Source organism: Pygoscelis adeliae, unplaced genomic scaffold (genome assembly GCF_000699105.1).
Source record: "Pygoscelis adeliae isolate BGI_AS28 unplaced genomic scaffold, ASM69910v1 Scaffold260, whole genome shotgun sequence".
Lineage (NCBI taxonomy): Eukaryota > Metazoa > Chordata > Aves > Sphenisciformes > Spheniscidae > Pygoscelis > Pygoscelis adeliae.
In genome coordinates, this window is record NW_008824001.1 from 677,103 (window position 1) to 698,531 (window position 21,429).

General features: G+C 38.4%; 1 protein-coding gene across 1 annotated transcript in view; it reads right to left on the minus strand.

The window, feature by feature from the left end:
- The window catches only part of LOC103917816 (M-protein, striated muscle-like), a 70,389-nt gene that overhangs the window by 33,354 nt on the left and 15,606 nt on the right, over positions 1-21,429 (minus strand). Inside the window, 12 exon segments of the mRNA XM_009325014.1 lie at positions 2,018-2,192; positions 3,209-3,392; positions 4,954-5,078; positions 5,458-5,514; positions 7,145-7,344; positions 9,536-9,677; positions 13,010-13,171; positions 13,763-13,927; positions 15,558-15,620; positions 15,746-15,834; positions 16,777-16,869; positions 20,890-21,047. Of these exon segments, the coding sequence (XP_009323289.1) occupies positions 2,018-2,192; positions 3,209-3,392; positions 4,954-5,078; positions 5,458-5,514; positions 7,145-7,344; positions 9,536-9,677; positions 13,010-13,171; positions 13,763-13,927; positions 15,558-15,620; positions 15,746-15,834; positions 16,777-16,869; positions 20,890-21,047 (1,613 nt within the window).

A 21,429-nucleotide genomic window follows, 5' to 3' on the forward strand; every position in this document is an offset into this window, starting at 1 on the left:
TTGTGTTACCAGAGTGTCTACCTTCTGGTAGTATATAAAATCCATACTTCCTAATGGAAACAATGCGAAAATCTGCAGAGATAAGGTCTATATTTGCTTGTGGAATATCTCCATGACATAAGTAAAAGACACCTGTAGCACAAGTTCCCATAATTCACTTCCAATCAAAAATGAAAAATTGCAGTGTTCAAAAAAATTACAGGGCATTGTACAAGAGCTAAAAAAAAAGTGTCCAATTTTTAATTTCATTTTCTTGCTTCTATATATGACACAATAATCTAAGTCAGACAAACTCTTTTATTAGAATAGTTTTTGTACTTCATTACCTAATGATCACATAAAAAACCTCATAAATTTTCTCTGGTGTCCACCTTGAAAACACAAAATTTCCCAAGACAAGAATAATTTATTTTGGAAAAATTGTGTTTTGGAAATTTAAACATTTTATTTAAAGCAACATTTATTTTTCAATAGGTATTTTAAGTGTATTTTATTTCATGTTACTTTTATTTTCTTCTACTTCATAATGTCATGTCTTGCACTACCAATGCTGACATCATGCGATGATGTATAAAGCAAATATAATGTGGAAACCAAAATGTATTTCAAAATCAAAATTTTATTTTGGGGAAAAAAATAAAACCTGAATCAAAATTTTCAGAGCAGAATTTCCCCTACCCATTCTACCAGACTTTTCCAAATCATTTGCTTTCACCAGGATGTGTGCAGAAAACAAATTTCAAAAGATGAAAATATACTGCATAATGCAAACTATGAGCTACAGCTAATACTTCGAGACTGACTCAATCAGAAAAGCCAGGAGTTAACAGACAGGCTGTGCCTGACTGCATCACACTTTATATTGCATTGACTAAAAATGCAGTGACAGGAACCTAAGCAGTGTCGTCACATCACAATATATAGTAACTCAGAACAATATTTTTATTTCTACGGTGAATAAAGATCGCATTTCATATTTTAAAATAAGCAAACAGCACGAAACTTCACCAACTCTTAATGTAACCACAATATAAATCATAGAACTGTATATGAAAGTATATAATATTGGCACAAACAGCTGTTGCAATATAAATGCACAAAAGAATACTTAAAGGAAATTGTTGTGCTTGTGTTCAAGCAAGTGGGATTTTAGGTACTTTTGATATACTAAGCATTTACAATGACCTTTCAAACAACAAATTTGGTCCAAGAGTATTTAGCAGAGCCTTACTTATTGTAATAAGCGTTGTCATGGATAGCAATTACAAACAAGCATAATCAGTCATAACAAGCAGGGACTGCTTCTGGATTGACATCAATCCACTTGAGATCAAGTTCTGCAATTACTCCTTTAGACTCTGAAGATTACATCCTTATTCAACCAAAACCAAATCTGATTTATCTTGCAAAGTTTTAAATCTTGATTATTTTTTCTGACTAGAGACTGACCTTCATGTAGGTAACAAATGTGGGTTTATACCCAATATTTAAGAGTGTTCATTAATATCTTGATAATTGCAAGTGAAAGAGCATTTAGAAAGTAATATTGTTAGCATGATACAGTCCACATGTCCTCCTGACATTCTAGATATACAGTCCAGAAATGTTTACAGCAGTCTTCCAAAACAAAGGACTTTGCTTCCAAACATTATGCAGTTTAGTTTTCCACATTTGTAACTTCAGTCATTCCTCGCTGTACTGTTTTTCATCAAACTGATAGGCTGTACAATAGCTAGAACTAGCGAGCTGCTTCTCTTTTCTTCACTAGCAATGTCCACGTTTCCCGCCCCTTGACTAATTATTTCTAATATAAGGTTGATTATAAATTCCTTTTGGACAACACTCACCATTTGAAATATGTTTTTATAGCTTTTTATGAACTTCAGCTGCAAGAGTGATTCCAGCCTGCTGGCTACCACAGAGCAATTAACTCTACTACTACTAATGGTTGGAAAGCACATATATCCAGTAAATCAAAAACTGGTGACCATAATTTCCATGCTTTAAAATCCATTACCTTGTGCCTTTCACTGGATTGTTGTTGCATGGTTCCCAACGACCAGATCCAACTACACTTGACTCAATGTAGTACCCAACCAGCTCCTTGGCATCTGGGGGCTCTGTCCAAGTGACAACAACTGAGGTATCTGTATTCCTAGTTGGCATAATACGCCCAGGAGCTTTGGGAATATCTGTGGGAGAGAAACAGAAGTAAATTAGTGACCAGTCAGTCAAAATTTACAAATAAAATAAGAGTGACATTCTATTCTTAATTATATTAGCACAACTAATACAGATTTAACCTCCCAGATCTCCTCTGATTTCAGTCAAGTAACCTGGCACAGCAGGACAGGATCAGTAGGTTCAAGCCTTTGATGGTGAGGTTCCTCACATCTCCGTTGCCTATGGTTATGGGCATTTCCTTCAGATTAGATTTAGTTTATTCCCTTGTGCTGAACATCTGCACCAGAGATGTGATTTTGAGCTTTCTAAAAGGGAAAATGTTAGGTGCACACTGAAGGATTTTGTGCAGTCCACAGAATAAGTCAGAAACAAATGCCCCTGTTAAGTAGCAAAATGCATCCAAAGTGTTTTTCAAGAAGAGCTGTTTTACTCTTCTTCTTAAAGAATGTAGTTCATGTGCATCAAACTGCTCTGAGAATTCAACAAATATGAAGCAAATGGAGACAATCCAGGAATTGGATTCAAATCTGCATTGCCATTTGGAAACAAATTGCTAATGTAGACATAGCTACTGATGCTTTACTGTGGTGAACATCTTGGCTTTTCTTCCAGTGGAAATAGTCTCTGCATTCATGTAAGTATTAAATTCTTCACTTTTGTTTAATTTGGCAAAGAAGGTTAAACTCTGCTGATGTCTGGGCTTATTTTCAATAAAGACTCTAAGTAAAACAAAACATTTTTGTACTTCCTTGAGTTTTCATTTTCTTTCACTATTTTCAGCCTTTGCAGTTCTTGGCATCACTATTTGCAGCTTAATTCCCTTAGTTTGCATCAGTCATTTGACTACACATTAAAGGTTCAACAACCCAAACCAAAATTATTTTAGCTAAAGGGAATAAATCACTGACTACTCTTCATACTTAAATTAGTTACTGGGCAGCTATCTGTCTTCAGACAAAACAATTACATCATAAACTGAAAAGATACCATGGAGGTAATTTACTACATACGACTACACACTTACCAAGTTTGTCGTCCACCACAGTGGCTTCAGTTGCTTCTGAAGGTTCACCAATTCCAGCTGAATTGCAACAGCGAACTCGGAAGCAGTAGGATTTGCCTTCAGCCAAATCAAAAACTGCAAAGCGAGGAGACTTCACAGGGATCTCGGTGTTCACCCTTTGCCAGTCCTCTGTGCCGGCAACGCACTGCAGTCAAACCCAGAAACCGCATTTGGAACAAAAGTCTCTGAAAGCTGAGGGTCTAACCCGACAAGACTTTCTACCCGGACCACCAAAGGCATGTCTGCTATGGAGAACGGGGAGTCATGTTCCTTTTTTTGGCCTTTGCACAGAATGAGCATATTTCAAAGCGTATGAATCCCAGATGTCCACCTACTCCAGAAAACATACATAAAAGCTTACTGGTTTTAATATATCAAAGCTAAACTCCTCTCCACTGCAAGGAAGTGATGTTATTATTAACTGCATCCAGTTCTGGACCACTTTCAAAATAGGTTCTGCATACATTCAACATCATCCAAAGAACAAAACTCTAACATTAACACATTGCTTCTAGATGGTCTTGTGTCATTCTTAATGTTTTTGGGGTGGCTTCCAGAATTAATCAGGATCTGACCTTCATTTTCCAGATAAAAGTTAACATGTGCAATTAATTTGTGAATTGTTTTTATTTCCGTGGCTAGAAGCTCTACATACCATGGTCACTTATACCATTAATATTAGTGATTAATTTTTGCCTGTGATTTACATTAGGGATAATTTCAAGTAATGGTTCTGGTTTCTGAGGGATTTCAAATTCTCAGGAGAATGTTATCTGACTATGTGACATTAGTGCTCAGTACTCAGCATGCAATAGGTTATTAAAAAGCTTTCTTATATGGAAACTCAAAATTCATATATTCATCCTCTCTAAGTCTGTTGCTAAGTGAAAGTCATTTATTTAGACCAGATTTCCTAAGAGAGATGAAAAACACGTAATGGGAAGATATTTATGTCTCCCTTGATGACACCTCTAGACCGATAGGGAAAAGCATTGATAAAAAAATTTGTGAGCCATGATGTAAGTAAAAACGGTGATGGCCATGCAAAAAACATCTCAGAAAAGCAGGACACTGAAATTAAAACTGATTCTGTTCTAGAAAAAGAAATTTTGTCATCTTTGTTGAGTTGGTGAAGCAAATGGAAAGTTAATGTAGAGGATAAATATGAAAAGGCAGCTGGAGGAGAAAGTGCTGATGCCAAGAAACTCTTGCAGAATGCCTCCATCCAAAATGTTAACAATCTGTCCCACCACACAAACATCATTTATACAAATTTTATTTTATATATAGATGTATATATATTAATATTTTTTTCTATACATATAATATTATATATGTATATATAAACATATGACTTTGCTCTGTGCTTTCTCATTATAGAGGATGTTTGTCAGCCTGTCTACTCCAGGGTAGGTCAATGACACAATCCATAAAAGGATATGTGTGGATGTTTTATGGATATGTGACGCAGTCCATAAAAGGATATTACAGTGTGTGACACATTCTGCATCTACTTTCCTATTTCCCATCTTTCTTTTCTTCCTAGTTTATATTAATCTACAGTAACAGTTATCTTGATGAAGTTCTAGTCCTGGCCCTAGTTTGAAAGTCTCAGGTGGAAATGAAAGTTAACTAAAAGTCCAGAAGAGATGGCAAAACAAATGTAGAGATTGCTACAACATGATTCTGATTTTGTCCAATTTTACCTTTTCCACAAAGTACATGATACCCTCATGGCCCCGCTGTCCAGGAGGTTTCCAGCTAAGCACTACATAGTTCTTAGTAGCTTCAATAACTTGGAGGTCTGTAGGTGGACCAGGAACAACACCCTCTGAAGAACAGGGGAGAAGAATAGGAAAGGGAATAGTGATTTAATTCCTTCATATTTGCATCAGAATTAGTGCCATAATTAAAATATAGAAGGAGTATTAATATACCTTGGTACCTGATTTTTTTTTAAAACATAGAGTTAGAAGTCTTCTAAATATTGGTTTTAAATGTCCTTCTTTTAACTCTAAGCATGTTTATTTGTTAGGTCCTGAATAATGAAACCTCACCTCACAACCAAGTTGGGAGTTGTTCAAGGTCAAGTGACTCTCAGAACAACAAACTTTGGGTACATGCCAAAGTCCACTGAATTCACTGGGAGTTTTCCTAATTACTCAGCCAGCTTCACATTAGACTTTTGTAGGCAAAAGAGCTGTGTTTACCTGCAGGTTCTTCCTCAGTGACAATAATCTGTCCAGTCCAGGGAGCAGAAGGGTGACCTGAAACAAATGTCAAAGGTATCATGGAAATGGGAGACTTCAGGAACTTCTGAAATAACAAGAAAACTGACTCTTTTGTGGTTCAAAACTAACATTTGCAAGATTCACGAGCTCCATTTCTGGTTACTGCTGTGACTGTTGCTCATGTAGCAAGCTAGTTACCCAAGCTAGTTGTAGGCTGACCAGCTTGAATATTGATAGCAGCTCAGCAGTCAATATAGCTAGAAAATTTAATCCACTGAAACATTTATTCCTTCCTGCAATGTCACTGAAGTCACCTAGGTGACAAGCAGAGGTATTTGGCTCACTCAGCTCATTGTTTTCAGAGAATTAACTTCATTTTCCATACTCTCTTCATTTGGTTTAACAGCTCACTCATTAAAGGAACAGCCAAATTCCTGCAGGCTGCTTTTTGTCTCTTTTTAACCACTTTCCCTCACATTACCAGCTTTCAAATCATGGGTCACAGTCACAAACAGAAACTGCTCAGCCTGACTCAACATATCCTCTTGATATGATTTGGGTGGCGCTCTCAGCGCCTCTACGCTATCATATTATTGTAGTTATGCATTCAGCTGTCAACCAGCTCAACGCACTTTCAGAGATAATTTTTGCAAATGCTGTTCTCCACCGCCACGTGCTCCACCTTATGTTGGCTGATGTTTTAGACATGAGAGCAGAGAGGGAGCAGGTGGGGAGAAAAGAGGATCATGAGGGACAAGAGGAGGAGATATAACAGGAATAGACCACCAAGACCAGACTTCACCTCCTGAGACAGCTTCCACACTTCCCAGTGAAAAGAAGAGGCCTCCCCCAGGCTTCAGGTTTCACATGTCTGTCTGAGCACAATGTTTCCTGGCGGTGCCAAACCTCCTTTCTCTGGCCTTTTGTTTTTATTTTGAATGGGAACGTTGATCATCTGACTGCAGTCTGTAGATTGCAGCATTATATACAGTAAGACATACAAGCTGGGACCTTGGGAGCCCAGTAGCTTTGCATACAATACCCCTTCACATTGGACCATTTTAAATAGTAAAACTTCAGAAACAAGTAGAAATAATTGGATTTTAGGCATATGATTTTGGCATATGGACAGAGAGGTGGATTTGGAAGCAAAATGTCTGGGACATTGCCAGGCCACAGGAAAAATATCCTTGACTTGTAAAATGTTAACTTTAAAGCAGAGAGCTTGGGATCAATTATATATTGGGCTATCCTGGTATTGTCCTGATGTTACTGCAAGACTTTGATCGTTGCATGAGCACAGAATCAGCCACCCTTGTCTGTGGCACAGAGAGACTATTCACAAGATCTGTTCAGCTATTTTGTTGGCTGAACAACAGCAAGTGTCTTCAGGCAATTAGCTCTCCTGTGACTTTTCCCCCCTTCCTGCAAGTTTGGAGCGTAGCACCACAGCCAGCAAAAGCCATTTGAGCAGATAGAGCACTTTGTGCAAAGAGCGCTGAGATGATTTCTTCTTGGCAAAGCTGTTGCCAAAGAATATTTTGGTTTTGCATTGCTCCCTCTAGTGGGATGTTGCAGGATTGTGAGTAGATAGTCATCCTTTTTATTTTTTTAAAGAGTTGTGACTCATTGACCACTCAGGCAACCTGCAAAAAGCACATCTTACTTCTAAGCCTGGCTCTGTCAGCGGGATCCAGAGCAGCCACGGGCTCTGACACCCGGGATGGTAGGCTAATGCCAGCTTTGTTCACAGCTCGGACTCGGAAAATGTAGGAACGGCCTTCAATCAGACCGGTGACAGGAAAACGAGCAAACTTCACAGGAGTCTCATTGCACTGGGTCCAGTGGCTGGTGCCAACCTCACACCTGAAAAATACAAACAGCAAGAGCAGTGCTGGGAAGGGAAGAAGGCAAACTCGTGGCAGCCACCCCCCCTTTACAGCTTCACCATCTGTTCGTGTTCCATGGCTGGTCCATACCAGTTTCCTTGGCAGTATCATATACTGGTGACATCAAAGCAGCTGCACCAAGGGGTCAGGGCTGAAGTACCATCTGGGCATGCACTAAATCCCTTGCAGCTGCACTCCTTCTTTCCCAAACCGAGGAAGGGACACGAGCAGAACTCACTTCACTGTTTAAACCCTCCAAAGCATGCTCCAGGATGCTTAGGAAGTGTCAGCTTTAGCATACTTGAAGGGACAGGAAACACATGTGTCTTTTGCAGTTGCCAGAAGGTGACTAGTTCATCTTTCATGCACAGTGCTCCACTGTACATCCACAAAATGATGGGCTTCATGGGGTGCGGAGACCTCCGTCATGAGTTCTGTAGCCAGCCCAGCACACAGGTGGCTGTGAGTAGGGTTAAAGTCAGGCACTCAGCCGGACCCTGCTTCAAATGCCGCGGAGGCTGCCAAGGGAGCCACTGCAACGACAAGACCCAGTGGGGTGGTGCTGGTCCCACTGCTGCTAATCCTCGCACCCGGCAGGAGGCTAGTTTCTGGCAGAAGGAAGAGATAACCAGCAGCAGGGAGGGACCGCAGTGACTTCAGCTCAGGGAGACAGGAGGAGCCTGTGGGGATGGCTTCCCAGTATCCAGCAACACAGCCGACAGGAACACGAACTAGCAGCTCAGGAAAGACTTTTCATTGCTGCTGAGGTATCTGCCAAAGCGAATGTTACAGTGCCTACCCAGATTTCTTGGTAGATGTGAGCGTCTCTTTTCTGGGAATAGCTACCGTCTCGCTCAGGGCAGTTTTGTGGTTCTGGTTTCTGCTGGGGACGAAGGATGCCCGAGCTTCCCCTCTAGAGTTAGCACAGACCAGTCCTGCTGCCTTGGGCGACCCACTCACACTCGAGGCAGTTAGGGGCTACCCTGGCTGAATATTTGGGTGCCTAAATACCTTTGGTGGGATCAAATATTGGAGAGCAGTAACAAAGCTTTGAATTTAGGAGCAAATGTAGAATAAAGGAGGTGAACGCAAGAGAAAAAGCAAAATGCCGTTTGTCTTGCAGTTACGCTCGGTGCTAACATCCTGCAATAGCCTAGTTTTAAAATGAGATATTATTTTTCAGAGTCTAGTCCTGTCTTTCGTTTAGGATTTTTCAATGAATGGTAAAGAGCTGTAGCTTAGACCTAGCACTACCTAGTTACAGCAGTAACTGACACTGATAAGTTATCAAACCAGTAAAATTGTATTTGAATTGAATGTAGTGGTGTTAGATTTGTTCCACAAAGAAAAGCCCTCTTTTTACACATATATAATTTATGTATATACAATGGCATAATATAGTGGCATATTTTAGATATATGTATAGAAAAAATATATAAATATTAAAAAATGTTTGGGGTTTTTTTACATGCATCTGAATAAGCCCGTAGGAACTCTTTATTACTAATGATGTATTCTGTTACTGAAATTCAAACAAATATTACCAGCTCTGCAGATCATTGCAAGTCTTAAAATACTGACTGAATTTCTTAAATCCTAAGTTTCTGGAGTCCTGCCACTGTGTGACACATTCAGTTTTCATATTTTTAAAAATTATTTCTAATTCTTATTCTTGCAGAGAAAAACACATAAGCATGATCTGCATGAAGCTTGTGAATCTAAGAGCTTGGAAAACAACAGCACATAAAAGAAATCCAACTCCCTTTGAGAAAATATTTTGCTTTCTGGTACGTGGTAACTATTTGGAAAGGGCAGGAGAACACTGATACAGAAGGAGCTGCAGCTGCCTGTTGAAGGAGCCAATCTTGTAAGCTACCAAACTGCAAAGTCCCGAGGCCTCTCAAGCCTCACGGGGAGCAGCGAGGGCTGAGCTACGCAGTGTCTTGCAGAATGCTTTCTACATAGTTAAATAAAGCAGGACGTAATTATTTCTGTGAAAGTTAGATCAGGCCCAGGCAATCTAAAACAAAACAAAAAAAATTCTTCTGGCCAGCAACAAGAATAAAAATAACAATGACCGTTTTATCTCACGCTTTTCAATGTGCTTTTAGGTTTTTGAGTTAGAACACGCAGCAATACGAATTCTCCAGTCTGGCATGCTCACTGACCTGTCAATGAAATATCCGAGGATGGGATTTCCTCCATCAACAGCGGGCTGCTTCCAGGAGACAATGACATAATCTTTGTTGGCATCTAAGCACTGCACATCCAGTGGTGCACCAGGGGCTCCGGGGATTTCAGCATCAGCATCTATGAGGATGGAGACATACATTTCCGAATGTGAACCACAGTTCTTTCACAATTCTTAATCTTTAAGGACCAAACTCTGTTCCTACTGAGCCAAAAAAAAGAAGTTCCATCACTGGCTTCAAAAAGTATTCATTTTTATATTGCCAGTGTTTTTCTAGGTTTTGGTTTTCTCTTTGCCACATTTACAAATGCTTAATATGTTACAGCATAGTGTAAATGTAATTCACCTAGGCATTTTAAATAAAATTAGTAACATGCATTCTGGTTAGGTAGTGGCCAGAGACATAGCTGAACTAAAAACTTGACAGACTATATATTTACCTGCTATTCTACTTAGGAGAAGAGGCTGATATCTTGCCTTACAGCCAGGCAATAGCTCAATCAAAAGTATTCACCCATTGGATATATAAGACTGAATTAAATATCTTATCTCCACACATAGTCCTTCATTGGTTTTGGTTAGCTATGAACTGCAAAGGTATTAAAACCTTCTGAAGTTTAATTATATTACACATACATTATCATTGTGGAATATAACCTTCATAAGGATGAGCATATTGTTCCTTTCAAGTGTTTATCACAAATCTGGGACTGCTGGTGTCAAAGGGCCTTGACTCCAGCATCAGCTTCTGGACATATCTTATCTAAAGCTTTAAAAAACAGAGCACAGTGCTGGGCACTGGGGAATTTTACTGTTTACACAGTCAGAGTCTGATTTGTGAGATGGGGCAATTTTCATGTAGAGAAAAATAACCTTTGCAGGAAGATTGTATGAAAGACTTTCAAAGAAGAAAGGTTGTTTCTCTGCAGAATGACATCAATTTGTACAATTACATGTAGCATTTTTCAAGCCCTGTTGCGAGCTACTTGAAAAGAAGACCCAACTTAGGCAAGAAAGATATATATAGCTGAAGCAAAAAATATTTTGCTAATAAATATTATTCATACATTCCATCTAAACTGCAGACTTCTTAAAAAAGTTTGATGTTTCAAAGCATTACAGGATTTTGTATTACAATATACAGTAATCCTTATTTTTTATGCTTTTGGCTTTCAGAAAAACATGCCTTATAAGAGTATTTAACATGCTTCATTAAGTAAAACAGTAGACTTCAGAGAAAAAAAAAACAACACACTTTACACTGTGTCTTCTCTTATAGGCTGAGTAGCATCACATGGAGCTTTTGAAGCTGCACCAAAGTTACCGAGTCCAGGTTCTAATTACAGCTAACTCAATGCATTTTTAAAAACAATAATGTACAGAGTAAGCAACCCAGTTAACATGAGTAATAAGAATATGTCTTCAGTGATCTCTGTACAAAAGGTTTTAATTGCCCATATTTACCACTCAATGGAACATGAGACACCCCACTTTCTTTCCAAGACAGACTGGGAAATAGCTGGGACAACCAGCATTGCTGATCAGCCTCGGGGAAGCTAGGATTTCATCCCTGATGGCTTGCTGACAAATGCTGACCTGTAGCCATGGCAGAAGAGTCACACATGCTCTCTAAGCCCGTGTAAAGACCTACTGTTACAAGCCTGATTAGTGCATCGCTCACTTCCATCGATACACAGGGATTTCTATGCATGACACAGAAAGACAACTGCTTGTGCTTAAATACCATAGCTAGCCATTTATAGCAAATTTGCCTACAATTTAGGAGGGCCAGTGTGGAATATACTAGCCAACTGAGACTGTGGGGACCATTTAAGTAGGAATGTAGAATATAATTAATTTAATTAGAATTCAGCAAACACAGCGATTGGCTAGTAAGATACTCTGATGAAAGGGGTAGTGGGTTCACAGTCAGGTCATACCTGCATTGCTAGAAGATGTAACAGGAACAAAGGTGATCATTTATTTATATGGCAGCACAATTTAAAACAAAGCAAGAAAGACAAGTCCTATTTCTTGTGACAGATGCTCATTTCAGTAGACTCCTTCTTCAGGAGATGAAAACATCTGCTTCAATCATATTTTCTGAGCAGGCTGTTATCTCACACAGCTCTGCTGGACTTAGCAACACAGTGCCATTCTGGGCATGGTCTCAGAGCCAAGAATTTCCAGGGCCTTTTGAATTAGCATTACACACTTCAGCTGCTTTTAGTAGCTGGGACAGATATAGAATCAGTGTGCAACCTGATAGCCATGGCTCCTTTTAAAGAAATATTTCTCTAATAGAAATTCAAGGAAGTTTTTCATGGTACAAGTAAACAACACTCAGAGAAATTACATTTTAATTCTACACTTTGCTGCTTTACTTTAGAGAATCACAGAATGGTTGAGATTGGCAGACCACTCCAGAGATCGCTTAGTCCAACCCCTGGCTCAAAGCAGGGTCAGCTAGAGCTGGTTGCCCAGGACCATGTCAAATCAGGTTTTGGTTATCTCCAAGGTTGGAGACTCCACAGCCTGTCTGGGTAACCTGTTCCAGTGTTCAACCACCCTTGCAGTAAAAAAAGCGTTTTCTTATGTTTAAATGAGCTTTCCTGTATTTAATTTGTGTCCATTGCCTCTTGTCCTGGCACTGGGCACCACTGAAAAGAGCCCGGCTCCGTCCTCTTTGCACCCTCCCTTCAGGTATTTGTACACATTGATAAGATCTCCCATGAGCCTCCTCTTCTCTAGGATAAAGAATTCCAGCGCTCTCAGCCTTTCCTCATATGTGAGGTGCTCCAGTCCCTTCATCATCCTAGTGGTGGCAATGCTCTTCCTAATGCAGCCCGGAATGCTGCTGTCATTCTTTGCAACAAGGCACATGTTCACCTTGGTGTCCACCAGGACCCCCAGGGGTTTTTCTGAAAAGCGGCTTTCCAGCCAGTCAGCCCCCAGCCTATACTGGTGCATGAGGTTATTCTTCCCCAGATGGAGATCTTCGCATTTCCCTTCCACGGTATTTTTTCCTGCATTGTGCATTAGAGAGAACGCCTCAAACGGTGCACAAAATCTTGATCAAAACAGTGCAGTGTTTACAAAAATACATTTTTAAGTTATTATGTAGATTTTTCCTCTTTATGACTTATGTTCAGTACTCTTCACAGTCTGAAATTGAGAAAGAGTAGTGAAGTTACATCAATAGCCCAAATTTCCTCCTCAGAATGCCAATGGGGATTAGAAGTCTTCTAGCAGGTGACACCAAAGCATGAGAGATGCATTCAGTTGTTCCAGAGATAACAACTGGAAGCTATATTGCTGGAATCTATTAATAGAAAATAATTATTCTCTTTTTATTGGGAAAAAAAAGCCCACTTCAAATGTCTGAGGCTGATTTTGCCAGCATGTTTTCCTCATTTCTGTAGTGAGTTTTGTTCACAAGATGGTATCCTACCTCGAACAAAGACATAACTACTGTACTCTTCATAGTAGTCTCCCATCACCACTCGTAGAGTGTAAAGACCTTCATCTTCCTTGTTTGCATGAGTCAGTGTTAATGAAGCTCGCTCCCCGCTCCAGTGCATCTGGACCCATTTGGATGGTGTAATAAGAATACCTAGAAATTAGAGAATTTCATGATGAGAACTAGCTGGATCTACTGAGGAATAGATTCTGAATATGGAGAATATATTGGAATAGATGGAAATACACAAGAGACCATTCTTATTATGCAACTTTCTGTCTTTGAACACAATCATAAATTGCAGCTAATTCTGCTCTTGTGCCCATTTTGTCTTTGTTTTCAAAGTGTAACTTTAGAAAGCAACAGCTTTTTTATCAGCTGTTGCACAACGCATTTGTGCAACTACTTAAGAAATGTCTTGGCATATAAATAAATAGTAAAAGCTATGTGGGCTATGTAGATGGGCCACACAGATGTTGGAGCTAATTGAAATGCTTCTAATTTAAAAAAATTTTTAAGAAAGAAAAAATCCCTAGAAGACATTTTCACAGTGCTGCATCAGTTTTCTAACTATGGTTCCACCTAAAAATGCTAAATTTTGAAAAACTTTTAATTGAAAAAGAGGAAGCATTGCTGTTTGGAAATTTGGGAAAGTGATGACCAAATCATAATATTCATATATGCTGGAATAAGTTAAGATTTACATGAAAGAAGTTTATATTTCTTCTTGTCAAACATTCTCACCGTTTCTGTACCATTCGATGTCTGGTTTGAAGCGCTTGATATCAGGACTGATGACAACTGTGCAGCCCAGGCTCATTGTCTCACCTTCTCTGCCAAAGGCTACATCAAACTTGTCAACAAAACTGATTTCAAACCTGGAAGCATAGCCATGAGGGGTAACGCCAACTGTATAAGGGGAAAAAAAAGTCGGCCGTTTACTTTTTCTTTCCTTTTGTGACAAGAGTAAGAAGCAAAAGTACCCAATGATTATGAATACAATCTCAGGTAAAGTTTAAGGTATAAATAGGAACAATATATATTCAGTTAACAATATATATTCAGTTATCATCTTCAGAGGTAATTGCAGTGTTAAATAATCCAAGCCCTTACTATCACAGAGAATCAACTATTGCTTTATTCATACAACTCTAGTTCTTACAGCTAGTTCATTTTATCAGGGAGAGGATCCTGCAGAATTTTATTCCAGAATTTCCAAAATTTCACATCCAGCATTTTATCATTTTATCACAAGGTTTGTTTTATAACTTAAAAAGACTTCTATTTATGATTAATAATTTGTTCAGGTCAAGCTGATCTTCAGCTTACATGGTTCTTCTCTTCCCCTGTTGTAACTCCTTACTCCATCTCAGGGCAGTCATGTGTCCACTCAGCCTGCATTTTTGTAAGCTAAATAAGCCTTTTTGGGGGGGCTCTTAATACAAAATGAGCTCTCGATTCCCCAGGCATTCTGGTAGCCTGTTTCTGTACTTGCTCCTGAATTTATCTTTTCTGATGCTGTGTGACCCAAGTTCTGCAGTATTCCAGACAGAATATCCTAAGTGCCTTACACTTGTACTGCACATACATGGCACAGGGGCTTCCATGTTTCTTTTGAAAACAGCTCAGCTGATGAAACCTGAGGTCACATTTTCCTTTTCCACAACTGCCCTACACTGGTAGCTCTCAGTCTTCCTGTGATCAATGAATATATGCAGATCGTCATCTTCCTTTCCCATAACCAAGTGATAAATCCCAGATTATACTGGAAATGTGTGGCCTTGCATTTTGTAATGTGGTACATAATATTGTTTCTATTATTTCAGAGCTTCGGTATATAAATGCCAGCTGGTATGCCTTTGCAGCATATCTCTGATTCTATTTGTGCTGCTACAATAAAAGAAATGTCTGTAAGTCTCATCTGTCAAGCCTTCCATGCACAGGGACCCTAGGGCACTCCACCCACATGGCATATGTGGGTGGATTGTCTTAACATCGTGGAAGTATCTATGCAATACTGTAAATCACTTCAGAATGTGAGGTTCTCAGGTAAAACAAACTACAGTTTTTGCCTTGATATATCCAAGCTAAATCCAATATATAGCCAATATTCAAACTGGGTTCTGGCTATTTGATCTTTTCTACGCATTTTCACAACACATGGAATCACATAGCAGCAGACAGGAACGATTAAGTCAACTACTCTACTTATGCACATGCACCCCCTAGCTTTTTTTCCAGGCCATGTTTTACATATTGCAAAAGAGGAAGTGTCTCTCTCTTTGACAGATTTTATTCCACAGTGAAGTGCAATATTAAAAGGATGTTTCTTATATAAGCAAATAGCCATAGACCTAGAAGGCAATGCCATTTTCTCCTATAGGCGAGGCTAACACTGTCTGAAATTGTAGAGCTCAGTACCTTTGTAAATCAGACCTGCTTCCTTTTTAAATAATGTTACAAAATATTCTGCTTAGTCATTTGTCATGATGTCACAACTGTAAATGGATGTGTCAAACAAACATGTATTGCAACTTACGGCCCAGAGGCATGGAAACAGTTCCAGCGTACAAAAGACTTGCATCAATCTCTCCTTTGTACCCTAGACAGAAAAAGAACAACTCCAGTCACTATTACCAAGAGGTAAAGGCCCTCTGAGACACAAAACCAAAATTGGTAATGTGCATCTTAACAAAAAAACCCAAAGGAAATATTTTGCAAACCTACTCTTTACCACGAGGGAAGCATAAGCCGAAATTTCTCCTTTAACATTCATAGCAGAGGCCCGATACTGAGCAGTGTCATCAAAATCACATCTAAAATGATAGAAATGATTAGGCAGGGCACCCATTTACTCCTTGGCATAGCCTCTCCTATGTTTTAGGTTAAAGAAACCCTCAGAAATCTGGGTAAAATCTATAAAGAAGTAAAAGCTTGGGAGACAGGCACACTGGACTGATTGTAGCCATTAAGTTTTTCCCAATGTTAAAAATCCAATGTTTGAAATAAATGTCTCTTTTCAAATATCACTTACAGATTTGAAATTGAGAATACACCAGAAGTAGGAAAAAACTGTCTGATAATATTTATCTAAGTTCTCTCTAAGTTATCTCTAATTTACTTTCTCCCATGGAGAGGTGCCTAATGTGGAAGCTGTAGAAATGGTAGCTATCATAGAATATTTTCAAAGGGCACCTACCAATATCTAAATTGTCAAATCTAGATTGTTGCCGATTGTCAAATTAGGTGATTAGGTCTCATGTTTTCAATGTTTTTTAATGCAAAGTGACTGCAAAAATTTGCCATTTGGAGGATGAGTACTGTTAAAGATCTTTCTTCTGTATAAGTGAGGACATCTCAGTTCTGTTCATCATTTCAGCAAGAATCACGAACATTTTTATATTTGAAAAACAGTTAACTCACATATTTTTACCCTGAACTAGATTTTTCTCATGTTTAACTGTACTCATGCAGCAGACAAATGGAAAAAGTGATCACAAATGTCCCAAGTGTTTCTGACTCAGCCATAGAATAATGGCTAGAATAATAATCCAGATAAATTACTCACTTAGGTAAATTGCATATCCTCTACTGAGGAAAACCAGAACTGCTTCAATATTTAGTAGACAGCATTCACCTCAGCTGTACAAACTGGATATCTCTTACATCCCCAAGAGATATGTTCACATTTTGCAGGTCTCAATCTATAGCAACATTTCAGCTTAAGCTATTTGTTAAATTATCTAGTATTCCCTTACGTGCTAATCTCCAGTGAGTGCAGCCCATATCGACTTTCAATGATATACTTGCCAGGGTGGGTCTGTACATTGATGGGCACGTTGTTTTTGTACCTAAGGAAAAGCAAAGAAACAGAATGTCACAAACGGAAGGGTATAATTATATACTTTAAAAAGTCAAGTGCTTGATGTTTGAAATAGAACATCAGTTTCTGCATGTTTCTCCTAGATAAACTGTAGTCTAATTTCCTGGGAAGACATTGCATATCTTTGGAAGCTTAACCTCTCTCTCTTTCTCTTTGACCCACTCCAGGTGAATTTTATTTTCTAATTAAAAGGAGAAAATAATCTTGAATGGGATGAGAATCAATTTATATTACCATGAACTTCATGTTACTACTTGTAAAGGAATGGAGGAGTCACAAGAGCAACATCTCAGAGTTTTGTGAATTGCAGTCAATGAAAATTCTGTAGCATCCTTACCTACTAGGTATCATACACATTTTGTTTGGTTCGCATTTTTGATCTACTTTTAAAACCTGCATATTCACAAAAATGTCAGGTAGAAAGTTAACTTTTTTTTTGCTTGCATAGTTAAGTTGACAGAAGCCCTGACATGGTTAGACTGGCAAAGAAAAATTGTCTTGCTGGTAAAGTACATTGCAGCGAGGGATCTGACAAAAGCTGTGCTACCAAAAACTCTGCCTTTACAGGTATACACTGTGAGTGTTTTCTGGTACAGGTATATCTTCAGGTAGGAAAAGTTTACTGTTCAAAATTCCCAGTAAGTAATTTGAAGGAATGAACCAGTACTGATCAGTAGTGAACTGGCACCGCTAATTTCAGAATTTATATAAACAGCTTGAGACCTATAGAGGGAGAGTTCAGTGGTTCATGGTAAATTTTTCCTCACCAATCATTGCATAAAAAGTCATTCATTCTGGACAATACCTGGTGTAACCAAGTAAATGTTCGAGTAAACCCTGTCTTAAGCAAGCACTAGTAATATGGAACAAACTGGTGATAGGAGTCTAATAAAATTACACACTGAATTGTATTCAATACATTTGGGATTGATTTGAGGTCTATAAAGAAAGAATGTTTCCTAAGATAGTGTCTTCCTTTAACATAGCTTTCCCTGTACTCCATAAGGTACATATATAAGGGAAGTGGAAATATAAACGATGATAGACAAAAGTACCTTCATCTCTTACTTTGATATAGCTTAAATAAACCTTTCTCTTCATAAGTTATAACAGCTATCCAGCCAAAGAGCTTTGCTTCTTCATTTCAGATTTTAAATTTTAAATCTCTCATGATTTTCAATCAGGAAAGGGAACTGGTCTGGTGTCAGTGGCTTACCCCACTTCACCAACAAGTCAGTAATAAGCAATTTTATTTTTACGAAGAATATTATTAGTTTAATAGGTCTCAAGATGAAGCTATATCCACAATAAATCTGAAAATTGCCTTTCAGCACTTTCAGTGTTGTGGAATAAAGAATATTTCCCTGGCTACAAATATTTGGGCACAGTAATACACTGGGATTTTTCCATGTGCCAAAGTGAGTGAGGATCATAAACTGTAATGCTTTTCATCTTGATCTTCCTCTCAGCAAGATGTCTATGAAAAGGGACTCAATGCAGGACAATACTCTCTATTCTGGACTTCAAACAGTTGCAGAGATGCTTGACCTCATTACAGATCTCCTACTGTGTTATTCTGACTTACAGCAAAGAATAATACATGGGACCAGTAAGAGTAATCCATTCGCCATCACTCTTCACCTCATCTGTGCAATGGTGCCCCCCAGACTGATCTGCCTGGGAACATCTGGGCGTCTTTATATTCCACGTAGTGTGTCAAATAGTTTAGAAAATAGAATAACGCCATCAGTTCCTAATATTTTCCAGGGAATATGAAATCCTGTGAAACAGGACTTGACTGCATAATCTCTTTAACTTTTCTCCAAAGGGCTGGGCAACCCTTGGATCCTGTTGGCAGCGAAGGTGTTTGGTAGCATGTGGTGCTGTGCAGAAACAAGCTTTAACTGAGTCATGCCAGCACCCAGAAGACTTTCACTTCTTTTGTCTTCATTATCAAGTTAGTAAAAAATAATCTATTCAATTTTTGCTTATTTATACTCATCTATGGAAAGAATAGGGCTCGTGTTAGAAGGACCACTTGTTATTTCTGGAAATGCAAATTCCAGAACAGCCAAGTCATTAGCTAATGTTGGACTGCAACCTCCCACTGTCATTATGCACTGATAGTTTATGCTTTCTGCTACTGGTTTCAAATGTCCTGGGTTTTCCATATGCTTTTTCCAAGAGAGTCAGAACAGCTGCGTCAGACAGTAAGGTTTTCTTTAGAGAAAGTTCATGAAGCTTTATAATTTTTCAGGCACAGCATGAAAAGGTCTTCATTGCTTATACAAAGAATGACTGTTTGGAATACACGGCTGACATTTTGTTAGAAATGCTGAATGAAAGCTGACAGATCCAGGTCAGCACTGTTCTGTATCTCAGAGCAAAGACACCTGCTGAAATGGCTGTGAACTCTTTTTTTCCATTAGTAACCTGTGGCGAACTGAAATCCATTTGGAATTCAGATGTACGGTAAAATGATGTATTAATTTCCACCATCCACATTTAGCACTTTGATGAAAGGCTGGTTCACAGTGAGAGCAAAGGCAGACAGCTGAAGGCTTGGTTTAACCACGTCAGGGTTTTGGTATAAGGTGAATCTCAACCAAAGTGAAAAATCTCTTGCGTTCTTGGTTAGGATTCAGGTTACAGAGCTGGATTACAGCCATGAGCATAGCTGACCATTCCTTACGTCCAGCTGAGACCAGACCCGAAGGGTTTGTCTGGAATCCTCTCTAGGAGGAATGTCAAAACAGGGCACTTGCAAGCCTTACGTGATGGGAAAAGTGTGTCCGTGCAGAGCCTGGCTATTGGTTGTCATAGTCTAAGGAGAGAGATCAAGTGACTTCATGGGCATCAGCTCTGGCCTATTAATGTACCTCTTAGTAGCACTTTTTATCAAGCCCTGAGATAAAGGTTTTTAAGACCTAAATAAACACAGAGTCCATTAAGCAATTCAAGTAGTAAATTGCAAAATATGAGTATTACTTAACATCATGATACAGTAGATGTCTTCTGTTGTCTCCACAAATAGACTCTCCATAGGATTTATTCCTAATAAATGCTTAATGCTGAACACGGGCTTATTCTTTGTTCATTTTATAAACACATACATACATTTTATATACACATTCTAGAAGAATCTTTTAAATTAAATAATGACCATCAAATCTCATTTTATGTTTGAAAAAAAGTTATTACCTATTATCGTAACTACTTGATGGTATCTGTGTAGCATGAAATGGATAAGAAAGATCAGCTCAATAATGGTGAGACAGTAAAGCTTCACAAGTCACTGTTAATTAAGCTAAATTCAATTCCAGTCACGGTAAACTTTAACCCAAGAGTCAAATCAGACCTTCAGCTATGACTAAGAGTATATTTTGGAGTACAGTAAAGATTTAGTCCAAAGACCATTTAAATGAATAGAAAGTTTCCAATAGAATCCAAGCTTTCAGAAGATTTGGATGGTCCTGGATCAATCTGCAGTCTTTGACTTCAAATAATTATGATGTGTCTGCTATGAACACCCTGCATCATGAGATTTCAGTTTCATGAAGATTCAGTACTATAACTGCTCAGCAGCCAAGCAGCTAGTTCTTAACCGAAGCATGCTTTAATGCTTCAGGGACATTAATGGCATTTGTAGACTAAACAGAAGTATTTGGAAAACATTATTTTAAGGATAGTACTGACAATAAATTACACTGCTATTTTTCCTTCATTAGCAGACAGAAAGAATATATTGGATGTCTCTATGAAAAAAAAAATCTATGTATTCCTATTGTTGTTACACAAAGTATTATATTGCTTTTTAATATTTTGCTTTCTTTTTGTACAAGGTGACTTCAAAGGTGTTTGACAGGCCTCTGTACCTGATTTTTTTTTTTCTTGAATTTGTATCTTTCTGGAAAAAATACCACATTCACTGAGATGACTTCAGATATTAGTTATGTGGTGACTTCCAATGCTAGAGATACAAACTTACCACGTAACATGGGGTGCTGGCCAGCCAGCCACGGAACAATGAAATTTGACATTTTGCTTTTCCCAGATAGTGTGGGAACGAGGCTCAATAATAAACTCAGGAGCATGTAAAAGTTTATCTTGATTCAACTTTTTGTGGAATGCCTGAGTCTCTTCTAGCTGGAAAAGAAACATTTGATTATAAACTCCAGCAGTTATAAGTGCAAATTATTAATACACAAAAAGCATATTTTTTTTAAAAGCAGAAAAAAAATATGCAATTTTTATTTAAAAATCCAGATAGACATACTTAATGTATTTATCTCACCTGGACACAGAAAACAAAGTTTTCATCTTCAAGAAGTTCTCCTTCCAAAATAGCTAGATTTGATTTTACTGGTTTTTTTTCCTTAAAACTATTCTAAGTAAAATAATTTTCCATATTTTTTTTTTTTAACACAGAGTGCAAGGTGAAATACATCTGAAACTCAGATGTCGTCTGTACTTTTGCTCTAATGAAAGACTGTGTATGCCTAGATCATCTCTGACAGACCTGCTCTCA